At 48.7% G+C, this 27,901-nt stretch overlaps 1 protein-coding gene across 13 annotated transcripts in view; it reads right to left on the reverse strand.

Annotated features, from left to right (window-relative positions):
- Positions 1 to 27,614, reverse strand: part of LRRC20 (leucine rich repeat containing 20) — a 96,400-nt gene extending 68,786 nt beyond the window's left edge. For 2 of the 13 annotated variants that reach the window (XR_002322152.2, XM_020975163.2), the window contains exons 1-3: positions 27,481 to 27,607; positions 26,611 to 26,684; positions 20,666 to 20,821 (exon numbers count right to left, since the gene is read on the reverse strand). Coding sequence is in view for 10 of the 13 variants with exons in the window: in XM_020975163.2 (XP_020830822.1) it covers positions 20,666 to 20,747 (82 nt within the window). In the remaining 3 variants the exon portion in view is untranslated. Of the gene's footprint in view, positions 1 to 20,665; positions 20,822 to 20,957; positions 21,184 to 26,610; positions 26,685 to 26,829; positions 27,177 to 27,480 lie in introns of those variants that run through there. The other 11 variants (XR_002322150.2, XR_002322151.2, XM_020975168.2 and 8 more) reach the window with 10 other exon arrangements.
- Between the last annotated feature and the right edge of the window lie 287 nt (positions 27,615 to 27,901).

Genomic DNA, 27,901 nt, shown 5'->3' on the forward strand with positions numbered 1-27,901 from the left:
CTGACAGGAGGGAGGAAAAAGCATCTAATCTACAGGCTCAGTCTGACATCTAAAAAAGTGGCTGGCTCAAAGTCAGCCAACAGACTGACTTGTGATGTTCAAAGGGTTCTCTGACCCTGTTACAGAGCCCTGGTGTGACAGGTGAGATGAGGCCCCTTTCTCGTCTGTACCAACACTGTCACACGGGATCCCCTCTTCTCAAGAGAAGGAGACCTCCCTCTGGTGGGGGCGGGGTGAACTTTAACTGCAAACATTTACTCAGTGGTGACTCCGCTGGGCCCTGCAGACGCCGGGGACACACTGCAGCACACCTGCCCTCGTGGACGGCCGGTGCTCTAACTCCTGCCACCTCTGGGCCTTTACACTCATTCTCTCCCAGGCCTGGAACGGGTTCCCTTCTCACCTTGGCTTCTCATTCCCTTCCAGACTCACCTCAAATGACCTTTCCCAGCTACTGCAGCTCTACTGCCCTGTTTCTACATGTATGCGCTGTCTCTAACCTAAAGAGGTCAGTGAATGTCTTCTGCCTTTCTTTGTACCCCCAGCATTTAGCACAGGGCCCAGTGCATAGCAAGCGCTTCATAAAGCCTTGTTGATTTGCCTGTCTCGGAAGGAAAGAAATGAAGGGAAAAGAGAAGAAGAAGGCGAGCTCTCTGGGCCCGAATTCCCCAGGCAGCACTGAAACCAGGAAAAAGAACCAAGAAAGTACAGAGAAGCAGGGCTTAAATGTGAGCCAAATGTTTGTGGGCTCCAAATCCACACCTCTGGCCGTTCTGGGATCCCTTGCACTAAGCTATCTCTAGCCTAGATACTCAATCACAGGCAATTCGCTGTTTTTGAGAAGGAAGTAATGCTATCTCCTATTGGATGGAGGCACTAGCCCAAGAAACCACCCCCCTTCAAAGGCTGGCGCTTCTCTGACTCAGATGGAGAGGGGAGCTGTCTGCCAGCAGCAGCCTAGGGGCCGCAGGAGGCTGAGCCACACAGCGAGCAAACAAAGAAGATAAAAAAATATACAACCTTTTTCATTAGGGGCCTACAACACGACGGAGAAAGGAGGCATTACATGGTCCAAAAACAGCGCTTAAGAATACATGGGAGGTCCCCAACTGATAAACGGTCAAAGGCTATGAACAGGCAGTTTTCATACAAAGAAACCAAAGCTATCTATAGTCATATGAAAAAACGCTCTAAATCACTAACGATTAGAGAAACGCAAATTAAAACAACTCTGATGTGCCACCTCACACTTATCCGATTGACCAATATGACAGAAAAAAAATAGCAAATGTTGGAGGGAATGTGAAAAAACTGGGATAATAACGTACTTCTGGTGAAGTTGTGAATTGATACAACCATTCTGGAGAGCAATCTGGCACTGTGCCCAAAGGGCTATCAAACTGGGCATGCCCTTTGACCCAGCAATACCACTACTAGGTCTGTATCTCAAAGAGATTAAAAAAAAAGGGAAAAAGACCTATGGGGGGGGCTAGGCAATAAGGTTAAGTGACTTGCCCAGGATCACACAGCTAGTAAGTGTTATATGTCTGAGGCTGGATTGGTACTCAGGTCTTCCTGAATCCAAGGCCGGTGCTCTATCCACTGTGCCACCTAGCTGCTCCACTACTATTTTTTTTGATAAAATGTTTATGTAAACTTTTTTTTCACGGAAGTACAGAAATAGAAAAAAAGCAGATTCCCATAAATTGACAAATGACTAAGCAAATTATATTACATGAATGTAGTGGATTATTGTGCTATAAATAATAATGGATATATAATAATAATGGACAGGATTAATACAGAAAAAAACATGGAAATACATGAACAAATGTAAAGTAAAATAGGCCAAGTCAAGAAAATGATGCACACAATGACTATAACAATATAAAAAGAAAGGACAAAACAAGAAAGGGCCTGACCTCAAATCTGGCCTTAAACCAAACATTTGACACTTACTAGCTGTGTGACCCGGGGCAAGTCACTTAACCCCAACTGCCTCACCAAAAAAAGGAAAAGTATTTTATTTTTCTAATTACATATAAAGATAGTTTTTAACATTCACTTTTTTAAGATTTTGAGTTCCAAATTTTTTTCTCCCTCCCCAAGATAGCATGCAATCTGATATAGGCCATACATGTACAATCATATTGAACATATTTCCACATTAGTCTTGTTGTAAAGAAGAATCAGAACCAAAGGGAAAAACCACAAGAAAGAAAGAAAAAAGAGAGAGAGATAACAGACTTCTTCGATCTGCATTCAGACTCCCCAGTTCTTTCTCATGATGTGCGTAACCGTCTTAGGTCCTTGCATTGCTGAGAAGGGCTAACTAAGCCTGTCAGTGTTAGTCATCGCACAGCGTGGCTGTTGCTGTGTGTGATGTTCGTTCTCCTGGTTCTGCTCACTTCACTCAGCATCAGTCCGTACAAGTCCTTCCGGGTTTTTCTGACAGCGTCCTGCTCACTATTTCTTATAGCACAGTAGTATTCCGTCACAGTCATACACCAACCACAACTTGTTCAGCCATTCCCCAATGGACGGGCATCCCCTCATTTCCAGTTCTTGGCCACCACAACAAGAGCTGCCATGAATACTTTGGTACACGTGGCTCCTCTTCCCTTTTCTATGATCTCTCTGGGACACAGACTTCTATTAGAAGTGCTATCACTGGGCATAGTTCCAAAGTGCTCTCCAGAATGGCTGGGTCAGTTCACAACTCCACCAACAATGCATTAGTAGAACCCAAGTTCTTGACTCTCAAGTCCATCTATTTATTCCACCACAGCACACCAACCTGGTAGTACAGTGGGCAGTGTGTTAGATCTGCGGTCAAGTCTGGCCTTAGACACTGTGTGACCCTGGGCAAATCACTAAACCTCTCGGCCTCAGTTTCCTCATCTGTAAAATGGGAATAATAGCACTTAATTCACAAAATTGTTGTGAAGCTTAAAGATAACAATAAGTGTAAAGTACTTTGTGAACCATTAAGCACAATACAAATACAGCAATGATTACAATGTTTCAATTAATTCCTAAATGCAGGGATTATTGGCCTTTTTTGGTGTCCTGGACCCCTCTCTGGCAGTCTGGGGAAGCCTATGAACCCCTTCTCAGGATCATGTTTTTAAGTGCATAAAATAAAAAAAAAATAGGATTACCAAGGAAACCAATGATAGGGAAATATAGTTGTCAAAAAATTTTTTAAAACAAGTTCACAGGAATAATCAGAATTCTCACTAGCTTGTGCCATAAAATCAGCATCTCAATGGAGGGTGGGGGATGTTCTATTAGAAGGGTGGCAAGGCCAGTCAGCCCTTCATGGCTTCTCGTACATAGCTCCCGAGGCTCTGTTTCCTCACCCACCTGCCTTCATCTTACAATCATCTCATTAGCTGATTTTAATAAGTCTTCCAAAAGACTTCTGAAATCATCTCTGCTTGGCTGAACATTCTCATTCTTCCCTAACATCTGCAGCTTTGATGGCACAAAATTACATCCTTGGTTCTTTCTCTCTCAAGCAGAATATTTTCATTCTGTGGCCAGTATGAGGTTTTTGATGTTAGAAATTATCTATTTAATTATCTCTCAGAGACTGAATATTTTCATTCTTCTCTCGACATGTTTAAGGATGCTTGTATTTAGCACGCAGTCGGTGGCGCTCAACAAAAGTTTACCGACTAACAGCTATGGGTTTCATGAGGTTTTTTCCCCCTCCAGCTTCGAGTTCCAAAGGCTGGGGAGAGGCAGGGTAGGCCTGCCTGCCCACCCACCTGACTTGGAAGTTGGGAGAGGGGTAGGCTGGCAGTAGCCTGGGCAATAAGAGCGAGTCAGGGGGAGGGGCTGAAGCTGGGGGATGACAGCCACAGAAGTGGCCAAAGAAAACCCCAGAAAACCAAGGAGGAGGAGAAGACAGGGGCAAATTCCCTCCTTAGGATGACACTCAAAGTGGGCCAAGGTTCACATCCTACGCTGCCTCCACAGGAATCTTAGAGAATCTGAGGATATAAGGTGAAAAGGAATCAGAGCCCCCTCCTTTTACAGAGGAGGAGATTGAGGCTTCCCAGAGAGGAGAAGTGACTTACCCAGGATCACACAGGAGAGGCTCACTGCATCCCTGCTCTAGAACTGGAAGGGATCTCAAAGGCCATCTCATCTAAGCTCCTCGTTTTGCAGATGAAGAAAATGAGGCCCAGGGAGGCAAGTGGCAGAGCCAGTATTTGGATTTCCAACCTTGCTGCCACACTGAGGAGCCTTTCAAGCCCCTCAAGGGAGCATCAGCATAGGTGAGCATCCTGCAAATTCATGGCCCATGTCCTGGGCCGTGGGAGGCCCAGGGAGGCCAGGGAGTAGTTTTCAGGATGTGTGGCCACAGCAGCACCAGTGCAGAGCCCCAATGAAAGAGGGAATCCCCACAGATGGGGAAGGCTGCACCCAGCCCCAGAGCATTGGAGAGTATCCTAAAAGAAAGCTAGCACCACTCATGAGTTCAGCCTAATCACCCACACAAGAAATGCCAAGCAGACAGTGCTAGCGGTCAAACTAGGATGTACCACACACAGAGCTGGTCCACATATATCTATACCTTGGATGGACACTAGGCTGGACCATTGAAGAAGAGGAAGCAGAAAGTAGGCAAGCAATCCTTTGGGTAACTACACAGGGCTTTTAAGAACTCCAAGCTTCTCCCTGAAATAAAGGCCTAGCTTTCTCACATAAATGTTCTTCAGATGATTACTACAGTCTCCAAAGAAGCAGAGGGTTTATTCACCAAAGGGAAACAAAAGAGGTACATGGCGAGCGTGAGCAGGCAGACATCACAAATGTGGGATTATACAAGAGAAGCATAAGGCACATCATCAAAAAAAGGTCTTACCAGGAACAAATCAGGCCGATCACGTGAAGAGAATGAGAGATCATCAATGGACAGCCCACACATTCCACTGATACCCTTCAATGTCAAGAAAGAGGAGGAAGGCAGCAGAATGCGGAGGGAGGGGGATCTCCTTGTGAAACATTTACAAAGAGCCACGGACAAGAGTTGAGCCGGATGGTCAGATGTGGATGGGCTTCAAGACCCACTGCAGACCTCGAGTGCTGTTCTTGACCTCAGTCACACTGTGTCTTTTTTATTTTATACAACCAGAGAATCTTAATCTAGAGCAGGGGTTCCTATCCTGAGGGCCACACACTTGGGTTTTTTTTAATAATGATATTTCCATATAATTGGTTTCCTTTGTAAGCCTATGTATTTTACTCTATTTAAAACCATGACGCAAAAGCCGCCAAAGCAGTCCATGACGCAAAAGAGGTTCTGAACTTCTGGCCTAGAGGATTTCAGTTGCACTCCAAGCCTGCGCACCCTGGAGTCTGCTCCAGATCGGCACTGAAAAGCTTTGTTCCTCCTTGCTTCAGTTGTCTTAGCTGTTAAATGGGGATAATGATAATCGACGGCTCTTCCTCTCTGGAGGTGTTCAGGAGGTGAAGTCTCTTGTCCAAGGCCACACGGAGTTACTGACAGTCACCACTCTGCCCTTCCCCAGGCAAGTACTAGAATTCTCAGACCTGAGAGGTCTGGCCATGATGTCTCCTGAGGCTTCCGCATGGAACGAAGGGACAATAAAGTCTTTGGAGTAGGCAGGGAATTGAGGAGAGAGAGTGTGCGTGTTCAAGTGCGGACTGGGAAGAAAGGTTCTCCCAAGTACAGTTTATTCAGAATTAAAGCCAATGACAGAACTAGCATTCTTTCTTCTGCCTCCTGTCCTGTGCTGTCCTTAGGACTTTTTCCCTCCCTCTGCAGTATTCTTCCATTTAAGCTGCCCACACTCCAGGAACCGTAAAGTTGGCCAGCAGAGGTGCTAGTCTCAACAACAGAGGGTGATGAAGACCTTTCAAGCAGCTCAAAGCCTTCCAAGGGGAGTAAGAGGGAACAGAATCCAGCCATTCAGCTCACACGGTCAGCTGGACTTTTTTTTATTTGAAATTTTTATTTTCAATTGCAAATTTTCATCCTTCCTCAATTTCCTCTCTCCCTATCGAGAAGTTGAGAAATGATATCCACTACGTCAATATGAAGTCATGCAAAATATTCCCACATTAGTCATGCTGCCAAAAAAAAAAAAGCAGCAGCAGGGAGAATAAAGAGAAAAAGCCCCTTCATTCCACACTCAGAGTTCATCAGCTCTCTCTGTGGAGGTAGAAAGTACTTCTCACTGTGGCTCCTTTGGAATTATTGCGGATCACTGTACTGAGCAGAGCAGCCAAGTCTTTCACAGTGGATTCCGCCTAGACTTTGCAAAGCCCTCTTTCCAACTCCTTCTTCCTTCTTCTCCCAGGGCTTCTCATGTGGCTCCCTATCTACTTACACAATGCCTTCCACATAGCAGATATTTAATCAATACTTGTCAAACTAAACTTGCTGAACTGAATTCAATCTAAACCATTAATGTTACAGAGCAGGAAACTGAAGGTCTGACATGTAGAGTGATTTGTCTAAGGTCACATAATGGGTTACTACGAGACCCCGAATTCCAAACCCTTTAGCTCAAAATCAGATGTCCTTGGCACCGCGCCTCAGAGCCCTGGGCAGAAGCGCCTGCCCCGCCACCTGACACCAGAGCTCCCAGAACTAGTGGGCAGATGCCTAGAATGACTGGGAGGTCAGGGGTCAGAGCAGAGCCCCGTGGGAGGGGAAACAGGAGAAAGGGACGTGGACGCTGCTGCAGCAAAATGCCTGGAACCAACTGGGAAAGACACGGAGCCTGGGGAAGCTCTCTCCCCTGAGCCCCCAGCACTGTCTGCAAATGCCTCCCTGGAGGCAAGAGGGCTCAGCATCTGCCAGGAGCATCGGAGTCACTGCCATTTAGAGCATGGACTTAATCTCTAAACTCAAAGGAGGATCTTGTTGTGATTAAGCTGGGTAACAAGGTCAAAGGTTTGGACTCTGGAAGAGGACTTACAGATGAAGAGTCTGGTTAAACTCCCTCATTTTAGAGGCCCTAGGTGAGGGGAAGAAAAGACCTGTCCAAGGTCACACTGATTGTAAGCACAGAGAATGAGATTTGGATCCAGGTTTAAATCTAGGCTATGTGATCTTAGCCACATTACCTAACCTGTGTGGGCCTCAGTTTCTTCATCTATAAAAAGGCACTGGATTCGATGAGCTTCTGAGGTATTGTGGTACAGAGGGAAGAGCGCTAATGATCCTACCACTGCTGCTTTCTAGCTGTATGACCTTAACACCCTAGGCCTCAGTTTCTTCCTCAGTAAAACAAGGGGACCCCGTGGGCTCTGGGATCCTGTCTAGTGCGAGGTCGATGGTCATCTGATCCCAGATAAGGGCTCACATCGGATCCTCCTTGGTGGAGGGCTGTCTTGGTCAGGCCCAGCACTTGGCGAAATCCTCCTGGGGAATCTCAGCTCCCCTTCAGTCAGTCAACACACATTTATCAGACGTCCACTCTGTGCCAGACACTGTGCTAAGTGTTGCAGATACAAAGAAAGGTAAAAGAACATCCCCGCCTTCAAGAAGCTCCCAGTCTAGTGGGAAAGAAATCATGCCAACAACTGTGAGGAAACATGCTCTCTATAAAATACGTGGTAAAGAGTGAACAGAGGGAAGGCCTCCCGTAAGGGGAGGCGGTCGGCTAGGGAGAGCATTCCAGGCCCAGGGGCCGCTCGTGGGAGGGCCCAGGGCTGGGAACCTGGAGCGATGGCTGGAGAAGAGCCAGGAGGAGCGTGCGGCTGGGGACGTGAAGCACGTAAAGGAGCTCAGAGCAGCTCCGGTCGGCCAGGCTGTAAGGAGCTCTGAATGCTCATCGGGAGCCTCTGGAGTTCGCCGCATTCGCGCTCTTTCCCCTGGCTTCCTAGAAGGGCCCCTGCCCAGACAGCCCCTCTAAGCCCTGCCACCAATTTGAGACTATCAGGATCTCCAAGATGGAAGGTGGCCTTGAGTCACACCTGGGAGCTCTCACAGGGACTGTTCATACACATCTCACCCACTAAATAGCGAGCTACTGGAGGGCAGTGCCTGGCACACAGCAGGTGCTTAATAAATGCTTCCTGGCTGAGAAAGAACCAACCTTTGTCTGAATGTTAGAAATGTTACTACCTGGGGGGTTGGAGCTCTTGCAATGGCACTAACTTTTCTTCTGAAATAAACTCCATAAGATGCAGAAAAGGACCACGTGGACCCACAGGCCATCAGGTTGCTCCTAGTTTAAACAGGGAGCTAAGGGTTGTCACAGGCTGATTAAATTTCCAAAGAGCAGGTTGTGGGTGCAGCCGGGGGAGGAGAGGGCAAGGAAAGGAGAAGAGACCATACTCTGAGCACTGCACTCGGCCCAATTCTGCAGGGAAGGAGGGCAGAGGAGACGGTGCACACTCCACAGCAAGGTCCACAAAAGGAAATCTGATCAGTTAATGTGCCTAAAGTGCTCACAGCTGAAAAACCCAGGATCAAAAGATTTAGAGCTAGAAAAGGCCTTACAAACCACCTAGTGTGACGGGAGAGTATGATGCCCAAGGCCACGGTCAGTATACAGCAGAGCCCCAACCTGAATCCAGCTAACAGCGAGGCAGCCTGGCATAGGGCAAAGGCCGAGAGATGTGGAATCAAAGGGCGCGTGGCTACAGCAGAGGGCCTCCAAGACCCCTGGGGTCCACCAGGCTTCCTACTACACTACCCTTCCCCCATGTCATTCTTGAGACCCTCGGTGCCCAGCACAGGGCCTGGAGCAGAAGGAGTTCTTAACGAATGCACGGTGATTGACCGATCACCACTCAGCATTGACGCAGCGCTCTTTTTAGTCCTCCAGTAGGGAAGGCAGAGCTAGAGTCAGAGTCGGAGCATCACAGAGAAGCATGCAGACAGAGAACCCTAAGACATGACCTAGGGTACCAAGGGATTGAGGATCACAGATGGACAGCCAGAAGCCAACTCAGAGGCCAGCCATCCCAACCCTACAGACTCTACTTCCACACTCCAAAGACCCATTTTCCATTCAAATTCAAGTTTCATCCTGGTGACCGGAGGGATCCTAACCCCTTAGGGCCTCAGGAAAAGATCTTCATCATTTGCTATTGCTGAAAGCCCTATCTCCCAGCCTGTGACGCTCACAAATCTTCCCAAATGGGCCACTGTCAGGCTGGACACAATGCCTCTCCGGCCCTGGAAAGCTACCACAGTGGACGCTGGCCTTTCAGAGCCCCGGCATGCTGCATCTCTCTCCTCTCCCCCATAGAAAGGCACCACAAATGAGGAGGAAATTAGGGAGCAAAACAGAGAAAAGAAATAAAGCGTATTTTCTTACCCCATCCCCATCCAATGTAGCACACAACAAATGTTCTTGATCCATATCTAATTTCATCCTTAACATATAATTCTCTGGTTAGAGATGGTAGGACTACTGAGATCATCCAGTCTTATCTCACATTTTACATTCATGGCAGCAGAGATCCAGGGAGGTGAAGTGATTTGCTTAATGTCACAGAGGTAGTAAGTGCCAGAAGTACTAGTATTGACATGTTCTTGCGGAACTCAATTTACATCATGCAGAACACTTAAGGCGATGTTTGTTTAATTTGTCACTGCATTTCATAACAGAAGACCCCCGTGGCAAAAACCCTTCAAGATGCAAAGGGATGAAGCTCTAACGGCGGAGTTTGGGGTATCACACCAGGGAAGCATGGGAGATGGATTGAGCCAACCCCCTTCTCATCACAAGGGAGGCACCTGGCTGACTGCTAAGAAGGCGAGCAGCCCTAGACTCTGCACTTCCCCAAGGCCACCCTGACAGCACCGCAGGCTCTGAGAAAGATATTAGAGTACATCTTGTTCAAGTAAGGAGACTTCCTTCCATTTAAAGCTAAGGAAACTGATGCCCAGAAAGATGAAGGGACTTGTCCAACTAAGTAGCAGCCCAGGTTTGTGAGTTCACGGTCCAGAGTCCAGTCCGGCATGCTCTCCACGGCCCCACACTGCCTCCCCCTATAAGCAGGCCCCGGCTTGCAGAGGTCCATTCTCACCAGCATTGCCCTGGGGGAAGAGCCTTGGGGCAGAGAAAGCAGCCTCACCCCAGCTGCCAGGCTCAGCCAGCAAAGATGGCACCATGGCTGGCCAGGACCATCTCCTTACTCTCATGGTGCTCCTTGCCATTCAGTCCCTTGTTGATGGCTGCAGTTCTCCAAATGACCAAACAGAACCCGCTTCCCCTTGCTCCAGTCACACTCCAAACTGAATAATGTCCCAAGTGCTAACCTGGCCATGCCCAAGTCCAGCTCCTGACCCAAGGCCCATGTCAACTCCCAGCGGAGCTCCCTCGGGGCTCTCCCAGGTAGTGCCTGCCTGGTCTGGCCATCCCAGGGCCTCCCAGTAGGGCTTCTTCATTTGATAGAGGAGCAAAACCACAGAGGTTCTGTGTGACCAGGAGCAAGTCACTTATGTTCTCTGAACCTCAGTCTCCTTATCTGTAAACTGGGGTTAATAGCATATGGCCTTCTTGTAGTGCTTTAAAGATCCACCAAGGATTTAGACATGATCTAATTTGGTCCAAATAACCATCCATTACCACAGGCATAATAGGTATTATTACACTCATTTTACAGATGAGGCCTCACATTAGCACTAAGCCAGATTTAGAGCTAGAAAAAACCTTAAAGATCCAGCCTCCTCCTCACTTTAGAGCTCAGAAAGGTTCTACAATTTTTCCACGGTCCTCTAGGCAGTAAGTAGCAGACCAGTGTTCTTTGCACTACATCCTGCTGCCTCTACTCTGAGTCAAGATTTCAGATGTGTTAGGAAAGTGAACTGCAGAAGAGCAAGGGAAGGGAGAAGACACAGGGAGGGAAGTATCTCCCAGACTCCTTGTCCTTCCACTTCATTTACTTAGAAGACTCAGTTTTCTCAACCTGTAAAATAAGGGGAGTGAAGTTGATGACTTCTTCAACCAGCAATGTACTGGTCAATGTTTAACAATCGGCTCTCTGAAGAAGAAAAATATATTTCGGCCCCACTTTTCAGTTTAATCTGCATTATTCACATTTCCATCAAACCTTGCTTTGTGCCCTTTGCTAACGTCAAAGGCATAAGTGCTCACACTGAAGGCTTAATAATCAGCTCATAATCCTGCTTCTAAATTTAGCTGAGGCTCTAAGATCTGAGATTCTGGTAGAGAGCTTGACAGTAGCAAAAGCCAAGCCAGCCTACTTCCCTTTCCTGCCACGTTCCCCAGACTCCCTCCCTGCCTACTGATTTCCAACTATGAGCTTGACCACAAACAGCTGAGCCAGAAGATGCAGCCTACAAAGACTCGGGGTTCTGCTACTAACTTACTGTGTGGCCTTGGGTATATCACTTTTTCCCTCTGGGCTCAGTTTTCTTATCTGCAAAATGGGCATGAGAATTTTTATACTACCCAGGGCTGAGATGAAAGTGCTGTGCAAAAATAAAAGCAGTGAGGTAGAGGTGGCCCTGGTGCTGGATGGAACATCGGCCTGGAATCAGGAAGACTTCAGGTTCAAATTCAGCCCCCAGGCACTCACTAGCTGGGCACCCCTGCCTGCCTCAGTTTCCTCATTTGTAAAATGGGGATAACAAGAGTCCCTCTTCCTAGGGTTACTGTGAGGATGAAATGAGAGAATCTTTGTAAAACATTCAGCACAGTCCCTGGCACATAGAAGGCACTCTATAAATGCTGGCTAGTACTATCAATGTCACTAAGCATTAAAGCACTATCTAACGTGGGCAAATCCCTCAACAGCTGCAGGCCTCAGTCCTGTCCCTGCCCCCTTACCTGGCTCTAAAGACCCCGTACCAAAGCAGGAGCCAAAGGAGGAAGACAGATGCCTGCCGACAGGCCCACCTACACTGCTGCCCCAGGAGGCATCAGCATCCGGGCCTCCTCTACCCTCCATCCCTCTTTTCTCCATCCTCATTTGCTGTAGGAGCCCCATCAGCACCTGCTCATAGCTGAGCTTCTGAGCCAGGGGTAAGGACGCCGCCTGCTGGCCACTGGGCCACACTGACTGTGGCCAAGAACCAGGAGGGCCAGGGCAGAACTGACCTGTGAAGCTGTCTGGTCCAACCCCTGCCCCTCCTTCGCCTCAGGAAGCCCACTGAGGCCCAGACAAAGACTGCAGGGACACCCTGTCCCCTTGGGCGAGAGGCAAGAAGTCCTGGAGAGCGGAGCGAAGAGAGGCCTTCATGAGGCCATCTGGTCTAACTTGGCCCTTAAGAAGAACCCCTTCACACCCTACCAAGAGGGCATCTGGCTTTTGCTAGGAGACCTCCAGGGACGGGGGACTCATTACCTCCCACTCCCTTCCATGAGCCTAAATCCATCTCACACCAACTGCCACTCCCTGCTCTTAGCTCTGCCTCTGAGGCCAAGGTCATGGTGAATCCCTCTCTGTCCACCATGCATAGCCCACAAGTGACTCAGAGGTGCAGCCCCAGGCCCACCTCCTTGTTTCATGTTCATCATGGTCTTGTCTTATGATTTTTTTGTGCCCATGTCTTTACCCCTCCAGAATGTAAGCTTCTGGAGGCCAGTGGCCATCCTCTGCACCCAGCCTAGGGCATACCCAAGCATCCACTAGATTTCACAGGGCATAGTAGAAAGGGCAGTGCCTGGAGCCAGGAAAATCTGGGTTCCAGTGTGGCCTCCACTGTCTACTGGCTGGGGCAACCCCTGGGCAAGTCCCTTCAGTCCTCCATGTCTCGGGCAACTCTTTAAGGTGATTTCCTTACAAGAGTTGTGGAACTGCAATGGAAGAGAGAGATCCCATACTGGGAGCTCCCCAAACCAAAGGAGAAAACGCTGGCCTTGCCCTCCACCCCCAGAAAAGAGGACAAGGCTGAGTAAGCCTTTAAGCACCATAGAGATGGGAACTTACATTCTTCCCCTTGGGACAGTGGGGGAGGGCAGTGTTGGGGACTGTAATTAGCCATTCTCAGAAGAAAGAGGAGCAGGATGGATACACTCAACGCCTCTTCTTCTTTCTCTGAAAGCTTCCCCATCAAGCAGGGCCATCCGCCTCTTTGCACTGCTCATGTTTATAAACAAAAGGCAGAAAACCTTTGCCAAATTCTTTGGTGACTTTGGAATTATCCTCATCTGGCTGAAACCAGGAGCACTGAAAGGAAGGAAGGGGAGCACCTCCTGGGGCAGGCCCCACCTTCCATGGCTGTCTTTGTAGCCCCAGCACTTCCACGTGGAGAGAGCAGGCACAACATGTGTTCTCCCTCCATCTAGGACCCAGAGCTGGAAGGAGCACAGAGGCCCTCCACGGAAACAAGGGACTTCCCAAGATCCCTCAAGCAGTAAGTGCCAGAGGCAGAACTGGAACCCAGGCCATGGGACACAGAGAGGCAAGAGGGGCAGAGCTTGGACCTTGGCCTTCCGGAGGCCAGGGCAGCTCGCCCCCTCTACCACACTGGCTCACCTCGCACATGGCATCTGCTTCATAAATGACTTTGTCATTTCATTTTTAAAATCCTGAACCTAACAAACTCCAAATAACAAGGCTGTTTCCAAAATGTTGTAGGATAGAAGCGGATCGCCCAAGAAAACCGTGAGCCTCTATTACGTAGAGGTTGCTTTTCTTTTCAAGTCCATAACACATCCAATACACCACTTTCAAAGCCTTCCTGCTCCTCTCTGAGTCCTTCTTTTCTTTTTTCTCTCTTTTTTGGAGGACAAGGAGAAGAGCCCTATCCCCAGCTCCTCTCTCCTTTCCATCTCCCCCTCCCAAACTGAAAAAAAGAAAGAAAAAGAAAGCCCTTATTTAAAAACTGTCCCACATCACTCAGGAGATGTTGGTGAGTCCAGGAAATTTCCCTGAGCAGGATCTAGGACAAACTGACTACGAAATCAAGGCAGCTGCTTAGAACACACTGACCTCAAGCCAAGAAACAGACCCAGAGCCCAGCCTGAAAAGCATCCTGCTTTCCAGGGCCTGAGAAGCCTGAAAGACACTGTGCCACCTAAGATGGTGTGTGAAGAGGCCAGTGTGGCCTCTGTCTGGAAGGCAGGAAGGTGGCAGCAGCCACTGCTATTGTCTAAAGGGGACACCCAATCTCTCCATTGTGGGGCTTTCTGGAGGCAGCCCATAAGAGCATGGAGTGGGCTTAACGCTGCCCCATTACACTGTGGCTGCAGAGAAAAAGCCAGAAGGCCAGGGGAGCATTGGCAGATAAGCAGCTGCTGACTGGCCTTCATCGGGTCTGCCTCTGTGCTTCCTGTGTCCTGGGTATCCCAGGGAAGGTCACGTCACTTGACTCAACATGCCTCTTTTACTATCTCATCCTGGAGCTTCCCTCAGCATTCTAGGAACAGCCAACCATCCCTGTAGCCTTCTCAATGTGGGACATCCCTCTGAAAGACCCTTGGCCTTGGATCACTGGCACGCACATCCTCCTGGGGGCCTCCATGTCCTGCAGGGGCTTGCCTTCATTCCCCTCCCAGCCCTAGCTCTGGCTTATGGACTTCAAAACCATGCCCCACCCCTAGCTGGGCACCACCCCACTCCCTTCTTTTCAGCTCCCTTGTGTGTCAATGCCCCCCATCAGAATGGAAGCCCCTTTCTTTTTGCTTGTATTTGTACCCCAGCATCCACGCAATCTCCCTCCCTCCCTTCCTTTTCTTTCTTCCTTCCCTCTCTCCCTACCTCCCTCCTGCCTTCCTTTCTCTCCTTTATCCATCCCTTCCTTCCTTCTGTTCTCCCTGCCTTCCTTCCCTCATTCCTTTCTTCTCTCCCTTCCTCTTTTCCTTTCTTCCTCCATCCCTTTCTTCCTTCCTTCCTCCTTTCCCTCCCTTCCTTCTTCCTTTCCCTCCCTTCCTTTCTCCTTTCCCTTCCTTCTTTCCTTCCTTCCTTCCTCCCTTCCTCCTTCTCTCCCTCCTCATCTGGAGTTGCCTTGGGGGAGAGGGCAAGTGTCACATCTCTTCTGTCACCATCCATCAGGAACTAGCAGATATTCTGCCTTATAAATGAAGCCTTATCTAGACTCCTCTGGCCTCTAGCAATCTCGTCTTTCTCTGAGCAGCCTCTCATATGGATTAGCACTAGATTCCCTATTATAATTTACTGAGCTCTCACGATTTCACAAGTGCTAATGACTGATAGGGAAAAAGGTTTTGTATCACTTCCCAAATATCATGGGTATCAGATTGCTTGCCTTCTCCATGGGGAGAGGAGGGGCTGGAGGGAGAGACAGAATTTAGAATTCAAAATTTAAAGGGGCAGCTAGGTGTCCCAGTGGAGACAGCACTAGCCCTGGACTCAGGAGGAGCTGAGTTCAAATTTGATCTCAGACCAGACACTTAACACTTATTAGCTGTGTGACCCTGGGCAAGTCACTTAACTCCAATTGCCTTAAAAAAAAAAAAGAAGAAAGAAGAAATCCAAAGCTCTCTAGAACCACATAAAAGATGCTCCACATCACTAATAATTCGAGACATGCACATTTTGTGGGTCCCTGGCACCCATCAGACTGGCAAACACAACAAAAGAAGAAAATGACACACGGCAGCAGAGGAGGCCTGTGGATGGGCCCCAGCCTGGGGTTGGGGTTAGCCATTCTGGGAAATGACAGTAGCCAGAACTTCTAGAACACTGGTGGGTTTGCAAAGCGCCTTACAAATACTGTCTCGTTTCATCCTCACAACCCTGGGACTTGGGTGCTGCTGTTGTCACTATATGACAGTTGAGGCAACTGTAGCAGGGAGAAGTTAAGAGATTTGCCCAGGGTCCCACTGAGGGCAAGTCGGTGAGACTCAGCGCTCCACCCACTGCATCACCTGGCTGCCTTGAGGCAATCTGGAACAGCGCCCCTCAAACTACTCAAGTGTAACCTACCGCAGCTAGGCCCATACCCCAAAGAGATCAAAGAAAAAGGAAAAGACCCCTTTGGACACAAACAGTGATAGCAGCTGACTACATAGATCGGATTCTGTAAATGTGATATGCTATTTTGTATATCATTTTGGTTAACATTTATTATTATCATATAAGAAATGAGAAAATGGACAATTTTAGAGGAAACTGAGAAGACCAGCATGAACTGATGCAGACTGACGAGCAGAACCAAAAAAAAAAATTACTACAATGATTACTACATTAAAAAGAAAACAATTGTGAAAGACTTGAGAACTTTGATCAACACAAGGATAAACCATGCATTCACAAGAATGAAGATGAGGCCTACCATTTACCTCCGGAGAGAGGGGATAGACTTGCAATGCTGAAAAGCACATGGACAATTCGGGCATTTGTTTTGCCACAATATACAGATATATATTGAGGAATTTATTTTTCAGGATATTTTAAAATTTGCTAAATGGAAAGGGGAAGGGAATATAGTGTAGTATGGCCATGATTTGAACCCAGGCCTTCCAGCTCCAAATGCAGTCCCCACACCTCCATCTACTCTGCCACAATGTGGTTCAGCCAGGTTCTGCTCTTCTAGTCACATGTCATCTTGCTAAGGTCCCTCCTAAAGTGAGAGGCCCAGCATGGAATATGACCCTCCGTATGTGGCCACCCAGCACGGGACAAAGGTATGGAGGCTGCTCTGTCACGCTGCTCACTGACTCACCACAAGGCTCTTGGAGTCCATTTAAACCCATTGTCTTTCCAACCAGCTCTAGACCAGCCCTTTGTCCCTTATCTAGTACCTGGGGAGTTGACTTTTTGTACCCAGACACAGAACCACACATTGATTCCTGTTCATCTCATCGATGTCTGAAATTCTCTTCCTTGTACCATGTCCTATTCATCCAGCTCCTCTGCCTCCCTCTTCCCATCATGTTCTTCTTTATGCTTGTTGCATTCTCCAATTCCCACCTACCCCACCCCCGCTCCATGACCTCCCCAGCCCTCCCTGTTCACGCTTCCCTTTCCTCTCTTCACAGACTGAACCCTTAGTGGGCCAGTTCAATCATACACTGTCCTCCACCCTTGAATCTCTTGGTCCTGCATCTTGCCACCATTCACACCCTGTCAATCCTCACCCCAGCATCACTCCCGCCATATGCCTTCTCTGCTCCTCCTCCCATGATGAGGGCCTCGAGGAGGGGTCATAAGACTCTGTCAACTATGAGTGCTAGAACCCAAGTCAGGACCCAACAAGGCCCACCCTGCTGCACTGCAAGGCTTTTCTTCCTTCCCTGTTTAACTGACAGCTCCAAACCTCCAAACTCTCCTCCTCTGAAGCCCCAAGGCCACCCCTCACCCTCCTCCACTCCTGCCAGACATTTATAAACTATGCTGCCTACCCTCCTGCCATGCCCCTCATCTCCCTACCACCCAAACCATAGCCTACCCCTGGCATGCTGGGCTCTCAGAGCTGGGTGAGCCTTAACCTGACCTAGCTCGAGGCAGGCCTCAGAGGACCAAAGATCTAGAACTTCCAGGGGCCTAGGAGGCCCTCATGTTACAAGGGAGCAAACTAAGGCCCAGAAAACTGAAGTGACTTGTCCAACGCCACAGAGGCAGCGAGCTCATGGGTGGGCTCTGAACCCAGGCCCCCACCCTTTGAGCTCTCTTTATGCTTGAGAACTTCCTTGAAAGCAGGTCCCATGCTGCTTGCACAGTGCATGGCACACAGTAAGCACTTAATAAATGCTTTTCCATTTGATTATTCATTCATTCATAGCAGAGGGTTTCCCTGCCAGCTCTCCTGAAAAAATCAATGCCAACCCTAAAGGTTGCCTCATGCCTCTTACACCCCTGCCTGGATGCCTCTAGAGAGCTGTTCCAGCCTTTCTTTCTCCACTCCAGACCCAGAAGATTTGGTCCCTGGGCCTCCCCAAGCCTGCCCCAGGGCTGGTCCCATAGATCACTGCCCTTCATCTTGCCATCTACCGATTCTTTCCCCACTGACTTGTAACAAAACAAAAACGCCTTCTTCCCTAGACTCACTGCAACCCCCTTCTGCACCTCTACCTCTCCTCCCTTCCCAGCTAAGCCCCGAGAGCCCCCTGTCCCTTCGCTGCCTCTGCTCCCTCAGCAGCCCCCCACTTCTAAGGCCATTCTAACCCTCAGCCGAAGCCACTGTCTCCAAGGTTAGCGCTATCTCATAAATGCTAAAGGCTCTGCCTAGTCCTTGTCATCCTGGACCATTGAGCACCTTTAATGAATTTAAAGTCCTTCACAGCCAGGCTCCCTCTCCTTCACGTACACCTGCCAGGGTCCAGCCAAAGGGCTCCAGCACCGCTCCCCCAGACACCTCAGTGGGCTGTGCCTCGAGTCCACTTCCCCCTCACTCCTGACTCAGAGGACTCTAAAATGCTTCCTTCAAGGCTCAGCACCAATGCCATCTCGAAATCCTCCCAACGGCTGATCCATCCCTTCTTGCCCATCATCCCCCTGCCAAGAAATTATTCTATGTTCTGCACACAGCACAGAGCCTGGCACAGAGTAAGTGTCGAATACATTTCTCCCTGATTAATGTCTCTCTTCCTAGATGGCCTATTACTCTGGTCTGAAGAAATAACTTTGGATCTTGGCCCTCTTGTTTCATATGCTAGCTCTGCCTCCCTGCTTGATGTCATTCTCAAAAGTAATGAGTACCAAAGCTATCGAGAGTCAGATGAAAAAATGTTCTCAATCACTACTGATTAGAAAAATGCAAATCAAAACAACTCTGAGGTACCACATCGCACCTATCAGACTGGCCAACATGACAAAACAGGAAAATGACACATGCTGGAGAAGATGTGGGAAAACTGAAACACTAATGCATCGTTGGTGGAGTTGTGAAATGATCCAACCATTGTGGAGAGCAATTTGGAACTATGCCCAAAGGGCTAGAAAATTGTGTATACCCTTTGACCCAGCAATAACACTACTAGGTCTGTACCCCAAAGAGATTATAAAAACAAGAAAAGGACCCACATGTACAAAAATATTTATAGCAGCTCTTTTTGTGGTGGCAAAGAAATGGAAATTGAGAGGATGTCCATCAGTTGGGGAATGGCTGAATAAGCTGTGCTCTATGAATGTAATGGAATACTATTGTGCTATAAGAAATGATGAGCAGGCTGACTTCAGAAAAACCTGGAAAGACTTAATATGAACTGACGCTGCGTGAGGTGAGCAGAACCAGGAGAACATTGTACAAAGTGACAGCCACATTGTGGGATGACTAACTTTGAAAGACTTGGCTCTTCTCAGCAATGCAAGGATCTAAGACATCTCCAAAAGTCTCACAATGGAAAATGCTACCCACATCCAGAGAAAGAACTATGGAGTCTGAATGAAGATCGAAGCATACTATTTGCTCCCTTTTTCCTTTGTTGTTTTGTTTTATTGCTTCATTCTCGTGGTTCCTCCTATTAGTTCGAATTGTTCTTTACATCATGACTAATGGGAAAATATGCTTAATATGAATGTATAAGTAGAGCCTATACCAGATTGAACACTGTCTTAGGAGGGGTAGAGGAGAGAGAGGTGGGGAAGTGAATGTTGAAAACTAAAAATCAATAAATTAATTACTTTTAAAAAGTAATAAGTACCTCCTCAGTGTCACCATCCAAGGCACAGAGGGCCCAGGACAGATCCCCACGGCACTCCTGTAGAGACTTCTCTCCAGGATGACATTTACCCATCAGTGAGTACTAAGTCTTTGAGACACATTCTACATTGATCTAACTGGACCAGAACCTGGCCCGTGCCCGTATCACACCGACTGCGGGAGACCCTCCTCAGGTCACTGGTTCTTTTCCAGAACAAAGACTACACGACAACTGTAGCACTTAAGAGAGCTCTCCCACTCTAAGGCAGGACTATCAAAGCTGAAAACTCCCAGACTTCTGAGCAAGTGTTTTCTAAGCAGATCCTTCTCCTGTGCCTAGAGATGTCAGCTTATTAGAATGCAGGGGGAGCAAGGGATCCAGACAAAACCTTTATGGCAAAGCTGTCTGGTGACCGGGGGGGGGGTGGTTGGGGGGTGTTCCTTCTTGTGCATCCCCCAGGGAAACCTCTTGTGTCCTGGTTAGTACTGTGAGCTGCCCGAGGACTCAGGCACAAAAGACACCTCAGGGCAGGACAAGAGGGTCTTTATGTTACAAAGCCACCCACACATGAGTCCTTAATATCTTCTGAGCCCTTCCAGATTCTCTGCTGGCCTCGCTCAGAGGCTGGAGAACTCTGGCAGTCACTGCCTCAGGACCCCTGCACCTCCAGCTAGACCAGAATTCAGAAAATTCCATCAGATTCTATCAATGGGGCCTCTCTGTTTCCATTGGGCAGCTGTCCTGGTAAGAGACAGACCATCTAACAGGCTGCCACTAAGCTAAAGATACCTTTTAAATGCGCCTACACAGAAAATTCAGGGAGCTGGAATTCCAGGCGTATTGCCAAGATTAAATGTGACAACCAATGTGAAAGTACCCTGAAGAGGACAAAGAGCTTACCCAGTTCTCTTTATCCGCTAAATAGTGCCCCCATCATATTTCCCTAAATGCACACACACACACATGCACACACACACACACACGCACACATGCACGCACACACACGCGCACACACACACACACACACACACACACACACACACACACACACACACTCTCTCTCTCTCTCTCTCTCTCTCTCTCTCTCTCTCTCTCTCTCTGTGCACAAGACTGAGCAGACTGAGACTACTCGGAGAGACAGACCCACTCACCCAAAGTATCTGAGTCGTTTTCCACCGTCTCATTCACCTTCCTGGCAACTCTGGCAACAGCTTCACCCATTTTCTTCAGCATGCAGACACAGTCCTTTCTGTCAGGGAAGCACCGTCAATCGGTCGTTCAGGGAGGGGGACCGAGAGTACCAGCTGCTGAGGAAAAAAGAGAAGGCAGTGACGATCGACTGCTCAACAGCAACCAGAAAGGGCCACCCCACATGGACGCGCACATACACAGGCAGGCAGGGGCCTCTGAGGGTCTTCCCAGGATGGCACTGAAGCCACTCACCTCCACCCCTGGAGAGTCCAGAGCCTCAAGTGACCATGCGCAAACTCCCACTGCTTTCCCTTGGGACATGAGGAGCGAGTCAGGTCACACTAGGCTGCCGAGAAGAGCAACACTGGTGATGTCAACAGGCATCCAGAGCCAGGGGAGAAACCAGAGACAGCAAGATGAGAGCAGGGGCTGCTAGCCCCTGGGTGTGGGCTGTGAATCACCTGGCTGAGGCGTCCGGCTGCCAACACCAGAACTGGAGCCAGGAGAGGCCTCTGCCACTGGGAACAGGCACACCTCGGTGACTCTTCTAGGGCCTGAACAGGAAGGTCATGAGGCTGAAATGGGATTCTTAGCCCTCTGCAGGACACACGGAAGCCCTTGGGGCAAGGCCCATTCCACTCTACCAACTCACCCTGACTACCTCCCTGACCAGAAAAATTCCTCTCTCCCCAACTCAGACTAACTCCTTTGGATTAAAGTATCCAATCTTCCTAAATATCTTTTAAAATGCAAATATTTTGGTGTAAGCTTCGGGCCATTATTAGTCATTCACACTGTAATTGGTTTATAAGTTTAGCTAGACACCTCCAGAAGCCCAAAGAGAATGGGCCACAGCTCAGGTAAATCCCCAAAGGTCAAAGGGGAAGGAGGGAGAAAAAGTACAAGGCTAGAGAAAAGAATGCTTCAGAATCCTCCCAAGAGCAGCCCAGGGCTTGAGCCTCAACCCTATGAGATCAAGCCTTCAAACCAAGGGATTGGGAGAATGAGACACCGAAGAGGAAATATCCCTTGAGCAGCATCCGAATTCTACCACATAGGAGGGTCCAACACAATCACTTTGAGACCAGAAGATCTAGGCCAGGGGGAAGGGAATAAGCATTTCTGTATACAGGCAGACCCCGGAGATATTGTGGTTCAGTTCTAGACCACCACAATAAAGCTGAATAGTGCAATAAAGAGTAACAAGAATTTTTTAGTTTCCCAGTGCACATAAAAGTTATGTTTATACTATACTGTAATGTATTAAGTGTGCAACAGTAGTATGTCTAAAAACACAATGCATATACCTTAATTTAAAAAATTTTTTTTGCTAAAAAATGCTAACCATCAGTAAGTCATAATAGTTTTGCTGGTGGAGGGTCTTGCCTCAGTATTGACAGCTACTGATTCATCAGGGTGGTGGGTTTGTGTGGCAGCTTCTTAAAATAAGATAATGAATTTTGCCACATCTGTTGACTCTTCCTTTCACCTGAACACTTAAAGGCCATTGTAGAGTTACTCACTGGCTTAATTTTAATATTGTTGTGTTTCAGGCAATAGAGATGCCCAACACAGAGGGAGAGAGATGGAATGGCCAGTCAGTAGAGCAGGCAGAATACACACATTTATTAAGTTCGCCATCTTATATGGGTGTGGTTTATGGCTCCCCAAAACAATTACAATAGTAACACTGAAGATCACTGATCACCATAACAGATACAGTAATAATACAAGAGTTTGAAATATTGTAAGAATTACCAGAATTACAGAGACATGATGTGAGCATATGCCATTGGAAAAATAGTGCCATTAGACTTGCTCAGTGCACGGTTGCCACAAACCTTCAATTTGTAAAAAAAAAAAATGCAATATCTGAGAAATGTAATAAAACAAAGCACAATAAAATGAGGTATGCCTGTATTTGTTGTGGTTCAATTGTTTCAGTTGTGTCCAACTCTTTGTGACCCCATTTAGGGTTTTCTTGGCAAAGATACTGGAGTGGTTTGCCATTTCCTTCTACAGCTCATTTTACAGATGAAGAAATTGAGGTAAACAAGGTTAAATGACTTGCCCAGGAACACACTAGTAAGCTAGTAAGTAAGCCAGATTCGAACTCAGGAAGATAAGTCTTCCTGACTCCAGGCCCAACACTCTATCCACTGTGCCACCTGGCTGCCCAAGTATAAAACCTAGTAAATGCCAGGTGCCGTGCTAAGAGCTTTACAAATACTATCTCATTTAATCTTCAAAACAAGCCTGGGAGGTAGGTGCTGTTATTATATCCCCATCTTACAGTTAAGGTAAATGAGGCAGACGATGATGTGCCAAGGTCACATAACTAGGAAAAGTCTGAAGCCAAAGTCAGATCTTCCTGAGTCCAGGCCCAGCACTCTAAGCTGATGTGCCAACTGCCTGCACCTCCCCTCCCTGCAATGGAACCCTTACTGGGACGGGACCCTTGACTTTGGTATCCAATGGGGACAACTAGTGCAGGGCAAAAGCTCAAAAACTTTCAGGAGCTCCCTGTCAAAAATAAGATAATGCTCAAGATTCTCTGCCTGGCATTCAAGGCCCTACACAATATGGCTCCATCCTACCAGTATTATCTCATAGCATCCCTTCCAAGAACTCTAAATTCTAGCCAGACTGGATTTCTCTCCATCCGCCAAACAAATTCCTCACTGCTCCACCCTCCTGCCTTTGTTCCTGCTGTTTCTCACCACCCTTTAAAGTCCATCTCCGATGTCACCTCTTCCAGGAAACTCTCCCTGATCCCCCAGGAATAAAGACCATCCCCACTGCAGCTCACACGGCATTTTATTTCATAACTCTCTAATACATTTATCACGGACCTTGGTCTATGCCGAAAGGTACCATGACAGAGCAGACTGAGAGCCGGCCTCAGAATCAGGGGAGACATGGCATCCTCTCACCACCCAACTTCTCCTTCTTTGTTTCCTGGCAACAGGCTGACTGGGTCCCTTATTTATTATCCAATTTCAGCTGGGCCTTCACTTTGGCATTCTGCCCCCCAGTTCTGATTGGTGAAGTCCTCGGGGAACCTACATTTTGAGGATGTACACAGGTCATGCATGCTCACGCCTTCACTCTCTCGACTCTCTGGACTTCTCCAATACAGCTCCATGTGGACAGCCTCCCCTCTCCCCTTTTTCTGCTCCCCTTTGGGTGTGATCTTCTCCCTTTAGAAGGTAAGCCCCTTGTGGGCAGGGACTGTCTTTCTTGTGGCTTGCATTTTTCTCCCTGTGACTAACGCTGTGCCTGGTTTGTAGTAAGCACTTAATAAATGCTTATTGCCTTGACTCATTCCTCAGGGACAATCCTTGTATTCTTCCTTAACCACTCCCCGAAGTTGATTCCTTCCCCCTTCCCAACCACTGCTCCCCTATCAGCAGACTCTCTCCCACTTCTAGCTCCCTCGTCTCCCCAGTTCCATGTTAAACCACCTCAGCAGGATCCAGGACATGCTGCCCACTTCCTGACTTAGAGCTGATGGACTCAAGGCCCAGATGGAGACAGTGTCTGGACACGGTCAATGCAGGAATCTGTTTTGCTTGACTGTGTATATTGGTTACTGGGGCTTTCTTTTTCTTTTTCAATTGGGGTGGGGGGAGATGGAAGGGAGAGAAATTTTTGTAAATTAAAGAAAATAGTGTTTAAAAATAATTTCAGTATCATTCTTCATCCTAGTCTCTGCTCCAGTCTTAGAGGATGACGTGGCCCTTTTTCTTACTAAGGTCAACCCATCTACCGGTATCCTTGTCCCCTCCCATCTCCTCAGGCAGCTTGCCCCTTGGATCATTCCTCTCTGTCTCTCTAATTTTCTACCTCTCCTTAGACATTGGTTCTTTTCCTGGCCGTCTTCAAACACACTCTGACCTCCTCCATCCTATAAAAAAAAATCCAACTTCACTAAGCAAACCAACCCCTCGGACTATTGACCAATTATCTCCATCCCAACAAAGCCAAACACTAGAGAAAAATCTGGTGGCTTCCTCTTTCTCACCTCCCACCCACTTCCCAATCCAGGGCAGTGTCTGTTTGTCTGTCTGATTCCTGGTGTCACGGTGAGAGGACCTGAGTTTAAATCCCAAAGCTGACAGTGCCTAACTATCCTTGGGCACAGAACAGTAGCCCATCGGCACCAGTATAAGAGGGCTTCCTCACTGGAAATCCTAGTTTAGTGAAGGACAACCTGAGCCAGAGGGTTAAGTGACCTGGTCCAAGTCACAGAGCTCTTAAATGTCTGAGGCAGGATTTGGATTCAGGTCTTCCTGACGCCAGGCCCAGTAATAGAGCAGCAAGTTCAGGAGGCAGCCCCAGACCAGGGCCAGAACTCCCTAGATAGTATTCCCAAACATCTTAGGAATACACATATATATTGGGGCAGCTAGGTGGCACAGGGGATAGAGCACCAGCCCTGGATTCAGGAGGACCTGAGTTCAAATCCAGCCTCAGACACATAACTCTTACTAGCTGTGTGACCCTGGGCAAGTCACTTAACCCCATCGCCTAGCCAAAAAAAAATATATATATATATATACACACACATACATATACACACACATATACACACACAGACACACATACATATTTTACACACAGTGAGCCCACAACATTTTCAGGCCACATCATCAAGGGAAGGACCCAAAGACCCTTCTCCTAAGCTGCTCATCAAACCAGTCCTCCATGCCTGGAATGGCCTCTAGAGGCTTGATCCTGGGGAGCCTCCTCCAGGAGCCTCCTTGCCCTTAGCCATCTACTCACCCTCAGCAAAAATGATCTTGCCCTCCTCAGGTTTCTCAGCACTTTGCCTGAACTTCTTGTCCACACACCTCTCTTTTCTGGAGCTCGCTCATTCAACTGTAAGTTCCTAGAGAGTAGGACCTGCCTTGTCTATCTTTGTATCCCCAGGTCCTGCCCACCGTAGGTGCTCGTCAAATATCTGTCAAATGGAATTCAGTGATTTCACAGTGTACAACTGTAGGGAATGGGCTGAGGGGTGCAGAAAATCCAGTAACATGTCTCTGCTCCCAAGGTCAGAGGTTCCTAATTGGGGAGTCCAGTGAGCTTGTTTTTTAAAAAATATCTTGACAACTCTAATTCAATCTAATTGCTTTCTCTCATAATCTTCTGAATTTTACTTCATACATTTACAAAAATGATTATGAGAAGGGTGCCACAGGCTTCACCAGACTGGGCCAAAGGGGTCTAGGACCCAAAAAAAGTGAGCACCAGCTGCCTGACAGCCGCCCTTCCTCTTATGTCCCAAAAGCCCAGGGACGTATGCAAAGGAGCTGCCTCTAACACCTCCTCTTGTCACCAGCTGCTCCTATATTTAGTTACTGGTACAGGCACAGGAAACTTGAGCCTCTGGGCAGCCACAGGGAAACCCAAGCAGGGTGACACATCCTTTCATCCTTCCTAGGACTGCAGGGCAGCAATATTTCTAATACGACTGACTCTGTAACAAAAAGGAGGCTAACAAACAGGAAGCTGACCATTCCCAGAGTCTAAGCTGAGTAAAGGAGCCCCCAAACTGAGCTGCCTCAGTTTCCCAGGCCTGGAAATGGGCCTTAGGGTGGGAAAAACAGTAGTCTTTGAATCTGGGTAACTTGATCAAGAACTTCTGCCTGAACTACCCAGTGCCAGGAAGACCCCAACAGTGTCCCTCATAATCCTCCCTCCTTCCCCTACTCCAACAACAGCATTTCCAGGGCTCTCTATTCACCTCCATAGTCCAGCCAAGGCACTGGCCTTTGGATAGCAAGAGACAAAGAGTCCCAGAACTCAACAGCAAAAGACCTGGGTTCCAACGCCCTCTCTGCTACTTGCTAGTGGGGGATTTCCAGCCAGTCCTTTCCCTGCTCTGGGCCTGTTTCCTTACCTGGAAGACATCAGAGGGTGGGTCCTTAAGTCAGAGAGACAGCATGATCAGTCTGGTGATGTCTAGAATCATATCTGTAAATGTATAAAGTAAAACAGACAGAATTACAAAGGAAACAATTAAATTGAAATATCATCAATTAAAAAAACAAGGTTCACTGGACTCCAGGTGGAATAATGGTAGTTAACATCTATATAGCAATTTAAAGTTTGCAAAGACCTTTACAAATATTATTTCATTTGATCCTCACAACGATCCTGGGAGATTGGGGCTAAACTGAGGCAGGCAGAGGTGAAGCGGCTTGTCCTGGGTCCCACAGCTGGATACATCGTGTGACCCTGGACAAGTCCCTTCTTGTCTGGGAGCCTGTTTCCCCATCTGTCAAATAACTCCCAGGCCAGGATGCTAAGGTGATATCCTCAGGGGCTCTAGGGTACAGCCTGCAGGCGGAGGGGGAGTCCTGGGCCCGCCCTCCCCCCAGAACGGCCGCCATAGCCCTCCACTCTGTTCAGGTAGCTGGCCGAGATTGCATCGCTGGCCCCGCCCCCGGGGAGGTAGCTCTCATCCCGACCCCCAGGCTTCCAGGGCCCGCAACCAGGCTGGGGGGGAGGTGCCCAGATGGCAATGGGGCGGGGACGCGGCTCGCGTCGGTTCCGCCCCTAGGAGGCGGGGACAAGCCTGGGGCGGGGCCCTGCAGGCGGCCCTCCTCCTCCTTCACTCCCTTCCCAGTTACCCCTCCCCCTCCCGAAGTCTCCTCGCGCTGCCTACGTCACGCGGCGGTTCCCTCTCTTCCTCTTTCTCTTTTCTTTTTTTTTTGCCAGGGCACAGAGAGGGGCCGCCCGCCGGGGGTCTGCCTTCTCCTCCACTTACAGTGAGACTGTCTCCGGCCCCCTGCGACCGTTGCGCCGCACTTCGGCTCACGACAACCGCCGCCGGCCCCTTGCTCCGGAGCCGGCGGGAGGGAGGGGGAGAGGGCAGGGCACGCGCGGTCCTGGGCGCGCGCAGCCAGCCTCGGCCAATCCGCGACCGCGAGAACCGCAGGAGGCGCGCCTGTAGTCCGAGGGCAGCCAATCAGCGCTCGGCAGCCCCACCTGGGGCTGGAAGAGAAAAGGACCGAGAGAGAATGAAGCGTGTGCGCGCTCCCTCCTCTCCCTCCCCCTCCCCCTCCGGTGCAGCGTCGGGCGCCTCCCTGGCCGGGGGAGAAAGGAACCGTTGGGAGGGAAGGGATGGATGGAGGAATGATTGGAGAGATGGATGGGTAAATGGATAGAAGGAGGGATGTGTGGGTGCA

This window comes from Phascolarctos cinereus, unplaced genomic scaffold, assembly GCF_003287225.1.
Source record: "Phascolarctos cinereus isolate Bilbo 61053 unplaced genomic scaffold, phaCin_HiC Scaffold_3;HRSCAF=262, whole genome shotgun sequence".
NCBI lineage: Eukaryota > Metazoa > Chordata > Mammalia > Diprotodontia > Phascolarctidae > Phascolarctos > Phascolarctos cinereus.